General features: G+C 40.4%; 1 protein-coding gene across 1 annotated transcript; it reads left to right on the forward strand.

Moving 5' to 3' along the window:
* The first annotated feature begins 493 nt into the window (after positions 1-493).
* Positions 494-8,961, forward strand: nt5dc2 (5'-nucleotidase domain containing 2). Its single transcript, XM_029436507.1, has 14 exons — positions 494-964; positions 4,057-4,241; positions 4,336-4,410; positions 4,508-4,563; positions 5,014-5,107; positions 5,908-6,036; positions 6,398-6,458; positions 6,553-6,655; positions 6,744-6,845; positions 6,930-7,011; positions 7,176-7,262; positions 7,465-7,605; positions 7,806-7,870; positions 8,382-8,961. The coding sequence occupies exons 1-14, from the start codon at positions 544-546 to the stop codon at positions 8,641-8,643; spliced, it is 1,863 nt and encodes a 620-aa protein (XP_029292367.1). The 5' UTR covers positions 494-543; the 3' UTR covers positions 8,644-8,961.
* The last annotated feature ends 7,478 nt before the right edge of the window (positions 8,962-16,439 follow it).

A 16,439-nucleotide genomic window follows, 5' to 3' on the forward strand; every position in this document is an offset into this window, starting at 1 on the left:
TATGATCATTCATCTCAAGTATTATTTTGGGTTTTTAATATATTACAGAATGAGTTTAGTATATTACATTACAGTTCATTTAGCTGGCGTTTTTGTCCAAAGCGACGTACAATAAGTGCAAACAATCATGAGGATACAACTCCGGACAGCGAGAATCTTGCAAGTGCATTAACTTCAAATAGGTTAAATCATTTAAGTGCAGAACAATAGCTTCAAATAAACTGTAAATGCAACATACAAATAACAGAAAAACATTCATTGCAGTCGAAACAGGTGGATTTTCAGTGTGAAGGTGTCTGCTGACCTGACATCAATGGTAAGCATCTAAGATTTGTTTGCATACTTAAATGCTTTTTCTTAAATATTATTTATTGTTTTGTTTTGGGACATTAGTTTGCGCCAATTTGACACAATGGCTCAAAAGCAGACAGGTCGGCGCTTCTGATTGGCTGCAGTGACCCGCCCTTTAAATAAAGGGGCGTGTTTATCCGGAGAATTGCTATATTGAGGGCGAGGGACTTGTTTTCGTGTGTGTCAGTCTGCATGTACAGCGCGGTTTGTTTTTTTCCAAGTGTTTGCACAGTAAAAATGTCTTTTAAGACAGTGGGCACAGCATTAACTCGTGCACTGTGGACTAGGGGACAGAGGACTCCTCCTCTTGCGCGAGCCCCTAAAGTGAACAGACTTTCTACAACGTGCAGGACGTCTGCAGAAAGAAAGCAGGGTGGCGACAAAACAAAAGCTTGCAGCTCTGAGACGGTAAGGCCGAGTGGCGAGGTGTCGTCATCCGCCAGCGAGCCGCCTCACGCATGCACCACCGGGGATAAGAAGCGCCTCAAGGAGCCCGTGGGTGCTCCCGGTGTGACTGGTGTTCGCAGACGGTTGTACACCTCCACCGCAGCCCCTGTGAGCCAGAGCTCCTACATGTGGGCTCGTTACAATGACACGAAACGGCTGGTTCACGGTAAGCAAAGGGTCCCGATGTGTTGTCATAAAGCCACCCCCAAAACGCTGAAGTTAGATTCTGATTCGCAGCTTCCGATTCGTCTTTTAAAGGGAAATTGTTTATTCTAGAGGCTAAACAAAGTCTAAAACACAGTTTCTGATTTGTGAAACCTTTTAAAACTATTTGTGAAAATGGGGGGGGGAGAGAAAAATGGAGATTTCAATGCATTTGTTTCACTTCTAGACCACATTGGGCCAGATAAAAACAACAACACAACACTTAGACTGTTCAAATCTGGACTAGATTATCGGAGAGGTGAACATTTCTTGAAACACAGTTACTGATTTGTGAAACCTTTTTTATTCTATTTATGAAAATGCAAGAAATACCAATGCTACTGATTCAGAGTATTGCCACAACATGGTCTTTTAGTGTTGACAAGAATGACAACCAACCTTGAAGTCCACGTCTCTCTAAGTTTCGCTTGTTCCAATAGTTCCTGTTTTTCACTTCAAAACAACAAGGTAGAGAAGTTATTTTTTACGCCTTCATAGATTGGTCAAGTCAATCTGCCACTGTAAATCTCCTCACATTTGACAAAGCTTTGACGAGGCCTGTGTTTAGAAGTGCCATAATTCAGCCATTAGTGTGCTTCTTTTTCATTTTTATGAAAAGCTTCCCGTCACAACTATCAACATAAGACTTAGAAATCATTTAAGTCATCTTGTTTATCTGTCCACTAACATCTGCCATCATTTCAGACCTTGCTCATTTGTTCCCGTCCACCACTTGTCCTAATTGTGTTCCTTGCCAGTCATCTGACCCTGCAACAGCTTGCAGACATGAGCCTCATTACCCTAATATCATCCAAGTAGTTTTCTCTAGACCTTCGTAGTAGCCTAGTCATTTCCCACATGTAGTGCCTCTTTGTTTTGCCTCAATCTGCCGCCCTGTAATTCTCATTTTGAACTATGCTATTTTGGTGTCGTGTTTATGCCTGCTGACAAAATTAAACTTTGTTTTTATTGCTCCTGCTTTTTTAGTTTGGGAATCTGTCAAAATCCAGAGCTTTAACTCTGCGTGCACATTACACATGTAGGCCTATAAGTGTGTGTTTATTTATTAATGTAGGAATACTACAGCCAGCAGGGAGTCTGTATGTTTTTCTACATGTGAAATCTCCCTTTTTTTTCAGTTTCAAAAAGGTTTCACAAATCAGAAACTGTGTTTTATAGACTTTGTAGTCATCTAGCCCAGATTTGATCCGTAGTCCTGGTCCAAAGTGATCTAGAAGATTTTATTTATTTTTTTCAAAAGTAGGTTTCAGACAGCGTTAAGGTTTCCTCTAAAATGTCCAACATGCTTTCACAACATAGGAGTAGATGTAATGTATTTTTACCTTTAACTTTGCCTTTAACCTAATCCGAAGCAGCGAACCAGAAGCTAACTTCGGCGCCGTGGTTAAAGGCCTGCACGAGGGCTTCTCTCGTTCAGCCGCGCGTGAAGACATTTCCTCTACGCCAAACCTATTTTAGAATAAGGTTTAAACAACAGCTATTGTTTTTATTTTATATAAATTAAACTACTCGATAACTTAAGTTTCATACATTTGGTCTTAAAAACGGCTCTCACGGTAGCTAACGATAAATACTAGTTAGTTTATCGGAGCGTAAATACGTTAATCGTGTTACTCGGCTCAATATCCTCTTAGGATGACCTTGCAAAGGGGGTTTATGCTCTCAATAGTTTAGTTTTCCCTAGGATAAATGTTGAGTTTGTTCACAGGAGTCGATATGTTGACATCACCCAGCCAGCCATCTGTTTCCCCTCCAAAACATAACACTCACATGTGTTTTCTTGACTTTAGAGATCCATTACTGAAACTATTTTTACCTTTTTCAAGCTGCATTTGAAACTCAAATCTCATTTTGTTGTTTTTAAATGCGAGTTGTGAAGATAGCTTTTACCAATGTGTAGGGATGCCCCCCATATGGATACATTGTCCATGTTATTTCAATGTAGTTCGCATGTTCTTTTAGCTAAGAGTGAAACAATGGTTATTATTATTATTATTATTATTATTATTATTATTAGTATCATGTCATCTATCTAACTTTTGTTCGAAAGTTAAGGATTTAGCGGTGCATAAAGTCAAATTATCAAAATTAATTATGCACATTCATTTTAAATACATAATGTAACGTTATCAAAATATTTACTTTTCATTATTTCACATTATGTTTAGAAATCATGAGAAAAATGTTCTATACATCTATTACAGAACTATTTAATCAGTACTGCAATTATATTATATATTTTATTCTACTTTATAGTTTATTAAACTGAACATCTTTTAGGTTTTGGACGTACAAGACATTTAAAGACATCACTTGGAGTTTGAGAGACTACTATGCACAATCTTTTGCATCTTTTATAGACAAAATGCTTCATCTAGAAAATAATCTGCAGATTAATCGTTACTTCCAGCCATAAACTTCAAAGGGCTAATCTTTTGAAATGTGAATATATTTTGAATATATAGAAATAGAGTTACTGGAGAGAAACGAGTGATTGGCACAACAGCTGCAGCCGTTATTGAACTGTCCCAGGCCATGGCCCACTTTCTCCAATAGACTCTCTGGCACGATTGCAGATTGTAAACCATTTGTTTAACCTGTGCACATGTGTTGGCTGCGTGGCTGTTATCAAAGTGCAACAGTGGCTGGCAACATTTATAAAATAGATTAATGAAAAGAGCCTCTATTAAGAGATGTATCCTAGTAAAAGCTATTCTCCCAGTCGCTGATGAATCAAATAAAATGTGCTTTATTTCGTAATGGCTGTACAAAAAGGTTTTTTGGATGAATTTATTGTGCTTCTGTGATGAGTCAGATGAAATCCAAGAAGCACATATTGCACAACCCCCGGATGAGCTTGCCAGCCTCACTAGATTGAAAACAACTGACTAACTACTGCTTTACTCTCTGCAGAAGCTTAACCCTACCCTTCCACCTGAAAATGATGCCGTGTTTATTGTTTCCTCGTGTTACTTGTTGTTTTCTGTCTGAGTTCTGTTGACTTTGAATGAGGGTTTCCACATCTGCTCTCAGACCTGATCCCACCCGGTGCGTGTCACCTCCTCAACTCCTCCACCATCTACGCTAACAACGAGGTCAACCTGGCTGAAGTGGACATCTACGGCTTTGACTACGACTACACACTGGCTCTGTACTCTAATGCGCTCAACACAATGATCTACAGTACAGCAAGAGACTTCCTAATCAAACACTTTAAGGTGTGTTTTACAGTAGTTTCATCAAGTATAATGGCATAACGGCTGCTTTTTTAGATTCAGGTTAATTTATCCATTTTGTCCTCCTGCTTGACAGTACCCTGAAGGCATCCGCAAATATGATTACATTCCCAACTTTACCGTTCGGGGTCTACACTACGACATCCAAAAGGTGAATTATTTTAAATCACAAATGTCTCGTCGCAAGAAGTGAAATGTTTACGTATAAAGATAATAACAAGTGAACCCCCCCCCCCTCCCTTCTGTAGGGTCTTCTGATGAAGATAGATGCCTTCCATTACATTCAGCCAGGAACGGTGTATCGGTAAGAGGTTGATGCTGCGTTCAGTGACGTTAAAGACAGGATTTGTCGGTTGCTGTTTGTAAACTCAGCATTCAAAGTTAGCCACTCAGATGTGGCTCAACGAGAGAGCGTTAGTAGTAGTTGAGCAAGCTAGAGCGTGTATGAAGAGAGGGAGCGGCGTTCACCAGAACAAAGCAGTGAATCTGAGAAGAAACCCCCACCTTTAGTGTGATCGTTACGCTTCGTGTGTGTGTGTGTGTGTGTGTGAGAGAGATATGTGGAAGAGGGATTACTTTTCTTTGAGTCTATACATTATTTTTTAAGGTATACCTTTTTTAAGTAACACTTCCACCACATTGTTACTTTATCTACATCCCTGCTGCTGAAGGCAACACTCATCTGATTGTTTTCTCTGATAATGTTGTTTTGTTTTTAAGCTCAAGTTAATTTATTTGTGTTTGATGTTCCCAGGGGACTGAGCCCAGTGCCAGACGACGAGGTCCGTCAGCTCTACGGGGGGACTTACCATATCCCCCTGCAGCAGGACAGCGGCTTCTATGGAAAAGTGATGAGGCTTTATTATTATTATTGTTATTTTTAGCATTATAGTAGTGCACAGTAATACGAATACGATCAGATAATGTACATCAGTTGGCTTTGACTGTTTGAGTGGAGAGAGCTGCCTGACAGTTACAGTTATTTCCCTTCTGTATTCAGATATTTTCAAAATATCTCTTCTCTGTGAAACATGTTTGGCCCAGATAAGAAAGCTCTTCTTAACTTTGTGGCCTCAACACGTCTGATATAATCTCACCCGGTCACCCTCAAACAGGGATGTAGGTCAGGATTAAATCTGTCCACATATATTTCAAGAGTCTTGCGTGGTTTCTCTATGACATAAGCCCCCCAATGTTAATTTTTGTAATCTCATTTGTTCCATTGGCGTCATGAACCCGTGGGAAGGCAGTGTTCCAGCCCATAAAGACCGGACTGTTTTTAGTTATAGTTTTTTAGAAGCTGCACTCACGAGAAGTGGAATTCTTTATTGCGTCTGACAGTCACAAAGGTTAACCAGACTCGTTTGCTAATTAGGAACAATTTGGACTCTGATGTTTTGAATCAGGCTTAAATAGTTTGCGGCCCATGAGGTCTTTTAAGTTCTCTCCTGCAGCAGGAGGTGTGCCTCTCTAGCCCTTTTTAATTCTCCTTGAAACATTCCAGAAATAGTTTTCATTTGGCAAATCAGTTTTTTTTCCCTGGTAGCCTCTTAGTGGGCAGCGGTAGTGAGAATGCTTCCTTGTGTGATGAGGAAGCTGTAATTTCCCATGTTATTATCCAGCATTGAAATATGTTTTTCTATCCCAGGGCCCGAAGGTTAAGCAGTTCATGGACATCTTCTCCATTCCTGAGATGACTCTCTTGGCCGCGGCAAATGATTTTTTCATCACCAACGACATTGAATACGATCCAGTTCACCTCTTCAAGGACGTCTCGGTGAGAATGCAGCCCCGACTGTCGCTGTGTTGCATGCTACACCCTTTGTTTTAAGTTGCGGCCTCACCCTGTAGCTCACACTGAGAAGCACACTGACCCACTGTGTTCCACTGTTTTCACACACTGCGAGTCTTCAGCTGGAGGCCCGGGATCCTGCCGAGCTCAGCAAAAGTTATTTTCCTCTTGGCGCTCAGCCAGGGATTCCAGTTACAGAGCACTACAGCTCAATATCTGTTCAAACATAGAAAATAAAGGGCCATTTCTTTCTGAGTGACTGTAGTTCAAAGCAGAACGTGCTCGTGCTAGATCAAATGTTTAGATCTGTTGTGAAGCCTCCATGTAACACTTCTTTAATCATCAGGAAGCTATTGGCATGGTTCACCTGAAAGGCTGCATGTACAAATGGGTGATGGAAGATCTCGGTAAGAAATGAGTTTCAAGCCGGCACGTTACTGCACATAAAAGAACAACACGGTAACAGTTTGTGCGACTGAGCTGTCGTAATTCTTTTCATAGATCAGTTCATTCTGAGAGGAGAGGAGACGGACGCTGTTTTGCATCGATTGGTCAGTCAAGGAAAGAAACTGTTCCTCATTACCAACAGTCCCTTCAGCTTTGTGTAAGTGGTGTCTGACGGTGGGCGACGAGGTACAAATGTTGTGTTGCCATCTGTTATTTCAATGTTTTTTTCTTTCTCCTGTGCGCAGGGATAAAGGCATGACGTACATGGTGGGAAAAAGCTGGAGAGACTTCTTTGATGTTGTCATTGTCCAGGCAGACAAACCTCACTTCTTCACTGATTGTGTCAAGTGAGTAAACGTGTTTGGAGAGAGTGGTGAACACGCTGTGATCCTCGCTTTCAGAAATGTCGTTAAAAGTTGTCCCTCCTACAGACCCTTCAGGCGCTTGGATAGTAATGGAGACCTTCAGTGGGATAGGATAAAGAGTTTGAATAAAGGACAGATCTACAAACAGGTCTGTAGTACTTTAAGTGTTTCCTTATGTTTGAGCTGTCCCTGATCCTCTAATTAGTAGCCGTGTTTTTAAAATATCACACGGTTTGACTTACATTCTTTGCCTCTTAATGAACTAAAAAGAAGGGCATGTGGTTTGTTTGTTTTTCCTTTTTTATGTTTCAGGGAAACCTGTTTGACTTCCTCAGACTGACAGGCTGGCGAGGCTCAAGGGTTCTTTACTTTGGAGACCATCTTTATAGTGACTTGGCTGTAAGTATCAGATTGTTAAGTGATTTTATAAACCACCTGGTGACGAAACTTAAGTTTATCTGGTGCTTCTGCTCTAACGCATTAAAAGATGAATAAATATGTGGTGCATCATCAAAAATATAAAGATACAACTGCTTGGATACGACCATTCATCAATGTACCTGCTGGAGTTTGACTAAAGCAATGTCACTTGTTGTGATAGGACCTGATGCTGCGACATGGCTGGCGTACAGCAGCCATAATACCTGAGCTGGAGCAGGAAACCAAAGTGGTGAGCACAGACCGGTACGCTCTGAGCCTCACCTGGCTGCAGGCTTTAACCGGCTTGATGGAACGCCTACAGGTGAGACGTGAATCCGAGGAGTTTATGGAGCTCTCGCCAAATAACCATATACACCTGAAAATGCAGATTCTCAGTCCTAACCAACTGTGTTACGGGTTAAAGGAGACGGATGTTGACATACAGTCGCTAGTAGTTACTCATGTTTGGTTGGTCATTTTTATTAGACCTTGATGTGCTCATAGTGTTCTTTATTATCTAAGACTCATCGGGACCCAGAGTCCAAACTGATTTTTGAGGAATGGCAGAACGAGAGAGAAGAACTCAGGTGGGTGCCGTCGTCGCACGTGTACCACGGTGCATCTCTTAAATACCGAGGAGATTGTACTTAATGTTGAATGTTTCAGTTTGATGGTACTTTATACTTCTACTCCACTGTATTTGTTTGACCGCTGTAGTTACTACTTTGTAGATTAAGATTTTTAGAACCTCTAATGATCATATAAAATAGGATGTGAATATACAGTAAATTAAACTAGCTAACTGTATATAAAGTCATTAAAATCAGCTCAAACTCAAGCATCTACGTCTTTAAATGTCTTGTACAAGTTATTCATTAGTGATAACAATTAAATAATATAAAATATTATAATATGACACTGACTGAGGGCATTCTGCACTTTTTATTTTTGATATTTTAAGAAGAATTCACTTAATTACTTTACTGCAGTGCTACTTTTTCTCGGGTAAAGTATCTGAATACTCCACTTCCACCACTCCATGAATTCATATATGTTTAAAATCATATTAACTTACACCCTAACCTTTTTATCTTGCAGGGTGATGACAAAGAATTTGTTCAACCCTCAGTTCGGCAGCATCTTCAGAACGTGTCACAACCCCACTTACTTCTCCAGACGTCTGTCTCGTTTCTCAGACCTCTACATGGCCTCCCTCAGCTGCCTTTTAAATTATGACCCCTCGTACACTTTCTACCCCCGCCGCACCCCTCTGCAGCACGAGGCTCCGCTGTGGATGGACCAGCTTTGCACAGGCTGCATGAAGACACCATTTCTGGAGGAGATGTCTCACATAAGATGAGATCAGTGACTGTTTATTTATACCTCTTATTTTAGTCTTGCGGAAAGGTCTTAAAGGGTTTTTAATTTTATTTTCCTTTTGAGATGACAGGGTGCTGTACAACTCCTTTGCACGGATCAGAGAATTCCTGCCCTACACAGTGGCCTACCAAATAAATCCACTAGAGGCTGCTGTAGAGTTAGCTGCTAGTCCAGAGAGCTTGACATTCAAAATTATCAGACAATCTGGTTGTTGCCTAATTAGAGTGAATGATAATGCTGTGCAATATAAAGCTACCGTCACACAATTACAACAAATAAATAAATGAATGAAATATGACATTTGTGTGTTGATCTCTTATTAACATCACATTACATTTTTGTTTGTTTTTATTGGAAATACAAAAACAGACTAGGCTTTCCCATTTCTGTCATGAAATTAATATCCCCAGGGACCTCAAAGAGACACCCCACCCTCCTGACAACAAGAACTATAAAAATATGTTCTCTGTATATAAAATAACAAGTAATTGTGGTGTGTATGAATATTTTAAATATACAAATAATTATGAATAGACAACATATTTAATCCACAGGGAAATAGATGGTGCTTTCATGTAATAGGCAAGTTAAAGTGAACCAAGTTACCTTAATATTATTCTAAGTAAAGAGTACAGCCCATCATTAAGACTAACCCTAAATTCAATAAATCTAGTGAGTTGTGCGTGCTGTCAAATCTTTATTTGATTGGTCGTTTGGTTGCTAGGCAGCGCAGCCTCCATTCATCCCCTTTGTGCTCGGTGTCACAAACTCATTCACTTCCAGCCGCCTGCCTGAAGACCACAGCGAAGGTACTGCACTCTCCGCATACTTTTAAACACGGTGTTTGGCCACATGTTCATATGCAAGTGTTGTCATAAAGTCGCGTGGTATGTGTACAATAGTTGCAGCAGAATTCAAATGGCTGAAGGAGCGAGTACAGCGCTCTTGGTCAAGTTGTGTAGTGGTGTCCCGTGCAGGAATTGGTGTGCGGGCAGTATCACTACAAGGACGCTCGTGTTTATTGTTAAGTGGCAGAATTATTTGTTGCATCGTCTTTTCATGACAACTGTTTGGTTTCAAGAGAGAAGGCTTTATTCTTCTTTTTATTTATTTATGGGAAAATATTCGACCTCTCGCATGTTGTTGTTCGCGTGCGTCATTAGCGCGTGTACATTGTGAAGTTGCGTTTGTCTTTTTCTCCAATGACATTTAATTTTCTGTCCCTTTTCATGAAAGTTGTCTTCAGTTCCTGCACCGATGCCTTCTATTTAGGATTTTTAAAAACACCTTATGACACAATTTAATGTCAATTCCGTGATTAATCGCACCTAAACATTCTCCCAATCTCTATCATGTATGCTATTCATCCATTTCTAGTTAACTCAGACCACATTTGAGGAGTTGCAGGACTTCCTATTCCTCAGCGAACCCAGCGTGTGTGTTGTTTGACATGTTAGACATATTGTTTTCACATCACCACCCCTTTTGGCACAGTGGCTGCGTATTGGATCCAGCGTTAAATTCTCTTTGGGTATATTTATTTTGGGATGAAACACAATCTTCATGTGTTTTGTATATTTAACTTCCACCCTGTCCTCCATTTGAAGATGCTTTGTTCCATCGTGGACTTGCAAAAATGAGTTTATTCACTGGAAATGCATTGAGACGCTATAACAGTATCACATTAGCTTGAAGAAACATAGTATTTTAGGTTGTATAAAATGAAGGTATGTGAGGAAAAGTGAAGATTTAGAGTTATAAGGAATGTGATTAGAGTATCTGAACCTTATTTACTGACTTGGGGGTAATTGAGAGGCTTGGTGTGACAGTATGTGTCTCGGAATTTGATTTTAATATCAGATGACATTTCCTGATACTAGCATCTTGTTTGAACTCTATGCTACACAGTGCCAGTATTGCTTTCTGGTGGCTGGTGATCATCTAACACAGCTTTGAATATACACACACACACCAGAAAGACATGTGCTAGGAGAGGTGTTTTTCCTGTGATGTTTGTTTATTGTACTTTACTAGTGGTGCATCTGTGTATTTGCCAGGCTGACTGGTGTTTCTGTCTATTTCAAGGCTGCCTGCCTTCATTGAATGAGCCTGCACCTGAGCTGCAGAAGCTGCCTCCACTAAATAAATGTCATGTGCTGACCTCTTTAAATGTGTTTGGCAAGAACAATTCTCAATTTACTGAAAACACAAGTGAGTTGGATCGATTATTATTATACACTGCACTGTAATAAACCCTTGCTTCAGCTGATAAAGCCACTTGTATAGGACAGTCCCTATGATTACACATATTTTAGTTTTCTAAAATCAGCTCTTTTGCCAGTGAGCTTTACCCACCCTGTCCTGGCAACCCTTCATCCTCCAGTGCCTCCATCCTGGATTTATCTCGCTACACAACCATCCATTCACAGTTCCTTTTTCCTTTTTATCTTTCTATCCCTCCACTTCTCCCTTTTAATCCTCACTCCTTCATCTCCTCACCTCAATTTCTCTCCATGTACGGCTTGTCCCTTCCTCCCTTCCTTCATATCTTCATGCTTCCAGTTGAGTGCCTCCGTGTCTGTCACTATGCTGGCAGAGGAGGCTGCTCTCTCAGAGGTTTGTCAGTCCCTCCATACAGCAGCCTTTTCTATTATTAAATGTAACGGGACCTTCACTTTTTTTTTTACAGCTGAGCATGTTCTCTGCTCGGTGTATGAAGATCTCCCTGATGCAGATTATAATCCTTCATCCTCCTAGAAACTAAAAACAACAGACGCCCCAAAGAGAAAACACAGACTTATTGTGTTTTACTGTATTATCATTCTTGCTCTTCTGCAAAAATCATTATAAGACACAACAACATCTTTGTTAATTCATGAGGTTTGTATTGCTTTCGGCTGAATAACAAAGCAGATGTGCGCGGATGGGTGGGATTGGAGATCTTAGTTTAACACACAGAGTCTAGGAGGATGAGCAGAGGAGAGAGGCCTCAAGGCAGACACTAATTGGCCCCTGCCATTGTCCTGGAGTGAGACAGCCTGAAGTCACTGTTGTGTAATACTTCATCAGATCTCGCATGATAAGCAATTAGTCTGTAATGAATAAGGTTAAATCCCCATTAGCCCAAATAGTTGTTGTAGCTATTTTGTCTTCGGAGTGATATTAAATGAATAACATGTCCTACTCATAAAGATAACGGATGGTAGTGATTATGCAGTTCTCACAACAGTATGAACAGGTATGAAATATACAGTATACACTTTACATTGGGAGGTTAAACATTGTGTGATATCACATTGCAACAATAACCACTGCAAGAACATCTAATTTGTACATTTTTGCACATAACATCCAAAGCTTTGCGTCTATTGTACATGCAAGGACATAAAAGCACATGGTCCTAATGGTAAAACAACAAGGCTTATGGCTGCTACGACGGTAATAAAGAGTGAAAAAAACTACAACCCCCTTTGTGTACATAAAAAATCCTTTTGAAGTAATAATTTGAGCCTTTTTTTTTTTTACAGCTAATTAATTGAGTACTCCACATATATAGCATTGCACTCCTGTAACATTGTCAAACTCATAATGGACAGTTAAAAGAATTTTAAAAATCTAAATTGCAGCAAAACAGAGATATCATCTTCAAAACCTGGTGCCTACATTACCCACAATACAATACTTTGCCCAGCTCCCTCTGGAGCAACAATGAAGAATTATAGCTGTGCTGAAAGGCTGGTGACCAACACACACAGGCACGACCATATCTATTTTTAATGTCACTTCACTAGAAGCCTCTTAAAGTTGAATTGATTACTTCCTTGGCTATTCATGGAATAATCTGAACTCTTGATCCTATGAGGGATTCTTTTGATTGCCATTGCCATGTCGGATATCCTCTATAGTCCTATTGCCCTTTATGTTTCACTCAGTTGTTTTACTCCCGTGACTTGGACCTGCAGCTGATTGTTATGTTTTTTAACTACCTGAATAGCCTATTAAAAGGTGTGGAGCTTCTCCACTCATGAGCATCTACTGTATATTAAAGAAACCAGGGCGAGCTCCAGAGCTTCACCCAGCCAGCTTCCACTCAAACTCTTCCAGATTTGACATGGATTATTTATATGCTGGTTTATGTGAGGCCAGTGGCTGCTCCCGAGACAGTCAGCTGCTCTTTCATCATCATACATGTAGCATGCCCCTTTGGCACCGTATCAAAGTCTGTGAAGATGCACTCTTTAGCTGTGCAATCTATTCTCTCCTGCATTCGCTCTTGCCCTCTCATGTTATAGTTTGATGTCTAATATGTTATTGAACCCTTTTTGTAAATTACAGCCCTGTGTGTGATGTCTGAAACACAAGCCTGTGCTGTAATTAACATAGTCAGTGTGCCATGGATGGGAAGCTGCATTAAAAGAAGGCGTATGGTGTCATTGTGAAGCTACGGAAACCTGACTGATGGAGAGAGAAAGATTGGACAGCAGTGATAATTATAAGGAACTCAATTCGGCTCATTATTAATCATACGTTTCCCCCTTTTTTCCCCTCCTTCTCTCCTGTATTACAAGTCACTAGCATTGTCTTTTATTGAGTAACATGGAAATTATAGAGCCGTCCCAGGCACAACCAAACAAACAATATTTAAAGCCTCATGTTGACACCTTTTTTTTAGAAATCGGATGCATCATTTCCCTCCCTGATGAATTATTCATCTGCAAACTGCATTTGTGTGCATTCTCTGCTCAGAGGAGGATGTCAGCTGGACCACTGCAAACAGCTTATTAGAGCGAAAGTGTACTGTCTCTTTGATGGGCTTTGAATGAGTCACCCTCTGTGAGCCATCTATATTTATTCTTGATTGAAGTTGCCTTTGTACTGTTGCCCATTCAGTAGTTTCAATACCTACCAGATAGTGTATAGGCAGAATGAGTGAGTTTGATTTGAATTTAGTCAGTGCCACCTCACATCCAAACCCTTTGATGTCAGCCTTGTTAGTGTCTTGTCATAGCTGTAGTATCTTGAGCCTGTGGCTTTTATTTACCTTGTGTGAAAAGTCTATCGTCATCACCTTCATCTTGTTGGATTGAGATGACTGGAGAACTGCCGATCCGGAAAAAACAACCAGAACTGAAAAGTTATTTTCAATATGCGACAGCTCTTCAACCACACATGGTAACTATGTTTAAATTTAGATGTAGTGTAACATGATTGTGCCTCTATCATCACCAGGCACCACACTTCTAACTTCCACCACCTCTTTTTAACATAGTACATCATTTATAGTTTTAAACCAAAGTGGATTTCCAAAATGAAGCATGCTATGGTCGTGAATTCTACAATTTAACATTAAATAATCATCCGGACGGAACAAATGGTTTCCACATAAAGGTTATTCTCAATTAAGGGTGAAGTCACCATGAATGACAAACGCTACGTGCTGTTCCTCTCTAGAAGTATTTCATATTGTTTCTTCTCTGCACCACTGAGCTGTGTGACAGATAGATGGAGAATAGATAGAGGGGATGGGACCCCACACAATCTGCTGTGTGAGGTCTCAGTTAGGCTTTGAAACTGCCGTGATGACTAACGTGCAAGGTGACTTGTAAAACACGGTATTGCAGATACAGATTAGATTGATATGAGTCATGGGTTGTCTCTACTGCAACACGTTTCCTGACCTCTCCGTCATCACAGTCAACTGTTCTCGGAGTGACACATGCAGAACTTTTGCTCTATTTACACACACACACACACACACACACACACACACACACACACACACACACACACACACACACACACACACACACACACACACACACACACACTACCCTCAATCTTGCACTCTTCTTCTGGTCTCTACCTCTCAAATGGGCCCGACCTAAAAACCGCAATGAAATCAAGCATGAAAGGACCACAAAAGTACGTTAAATAATTTAGATAAGCATGTTCTATGACATCAGTGCACTTCATTGTCAGCAGTAATAAGACTTTTGTTGCTGTGAAAATGTAAGTCTGTGCTCAACATTTAAGACCAAATAGATACTGTGCAGTACCTGCTGAAGTAAACATTGAAAATACTATTTCTGCAGTGCAGGAGCCAGATATCTAAGCTTAAAAATTAAATGTTAATTAAACATAATATGAGAAATTCAGCTTTTCCTGTCAATGTAGAAGTTGATTAACACCTGTTTTTAAATTGGGCTTTATATTACAAGACAGTAGGACAGATTTGTCCTGGAGTAAACTCTGTCAATGGTGACAGTGCAACATGGTTTACACAGTGTCCAGGAGAGGGCACCGTTACTCTGCATTCTCATGAGCGTCATGTAATAAATGCACATGCATGTAGACTTACTCTCTCATCACTTAAAGACACCAACAACATGAACATATCAACTTTATCGACCTATACAGTGCATCTTTTCTGGAACCAGCACACACCTAATATTGGATTGGTCAATACTGCAGTAGTGGTTAGTGGAAATGAAAGCCATTAGATTTAATATTCCCACTTTTAGTTGCAAACTTAAAGGGATTAAAACTCGCCCTTTAGCTTTTTGGCATTTCTCCACTACTGAGGGGTTTAAAGTTGAGTCTTTCTCTGTGGTGGTGAGTCATCTATTGATCACCTGAAGACAAAGTCGCAGAGAATTTCATTACTATTACGGAAATGCCTGGGACACAGCGGAGAGATGTCGCGGCACTGCGGATCCATTATAACTGAAATAGATATTTTACTGTGACATGGATCAATAAGCAACATGTCCCCATTGCTGTTAACCTCATCCTGTATTGGACCATAATTGTCTGAAAGAGATGAACTGCTGTGAGTCATTGATTTTGAGGCTAATGCTTTAAAGAAGTCCCTCCGTTATACAATGATGCTATTTTGTAATTCAAAAAAATGAGGGCGATTTGATGTAAACAAAAACCTGCTTTAATCTCTTGTTAACTACTCATCGTAGTCAATACCATGAGAAGAATCTGAACAATACAGCCATCTGATAAGTGCATTCAAACCTCAACAGTGTGGAGTGTGAAGTGGGACTCGTTCGGTTCGAGGACGGTGCAACAACACCTCTTTTCTTCGGCCGTGTCCCTCATAATATCCTGGCCCTGTAATGAGAGGCCATGAAAGGCCACAGTGTGTGCGTGAGGCTGTTTGTAGTGGCTCCCAGGGGCCTGAGAGGCATGTGACCTCATTGGGAGGAGGATGGTTCAGTAGGTTTGCTCCACTCCTGCCAGTCAGACAGTCAACAACCCGTACTGTAACTTCTCTTCATCTGTGTTATTTTCAGCCGTCTGCTGGTGGAGTTTACTCTCCAAGTCTGTTTACAGAGGACGAGAAACGGATGTAAATTCTACAGAAAATGAAGCAGAAGTGAGGAGAAGAGACTCAAATATGATGTTAAATATTCTTTCAGTTCCTTTTGAAGTGACAATGAAGTTAAGTCAAGTGAAGTAACAGACCTTCCTCTGTTCAATGTGACTTGACAGGCAATTTGAACCATCCCAAACTAACAAATAGCCACAGCTTTAAATAATTACATCTGCCGTGGCTTCAGTCATGCACTCTTACTCACAGCCAGCTACTGAAATTTTAAAAGTGTAATGAAAATGAAATGCTTGCAGAGATAAGGCTCAGCTTATTTCCTCATGCTACGAAGCACAATTGCTCTTTGAATATTCGCTCCCTTCAAATATTTGTATGGCACCCCTTCTTCCGCAAGCTCACCCTCTCCAAATATAAGAGTATGTGTAGTCCTTGTTCAG

The sequence above is a fragment of the Cottoperca gobio genome, chromosome 7, assembly GCF_900634415.1.
Source record: "Cottoperca gobio chromosome 7, fCotGob3.1, whole genome shotgun sequence".
Lineage (NCBI taxonomy): Eukaryota > Metazoa > Chordata > Actinopteri > Perciformes > Bovichtidae > Cottoperca > Cottoperca gobio.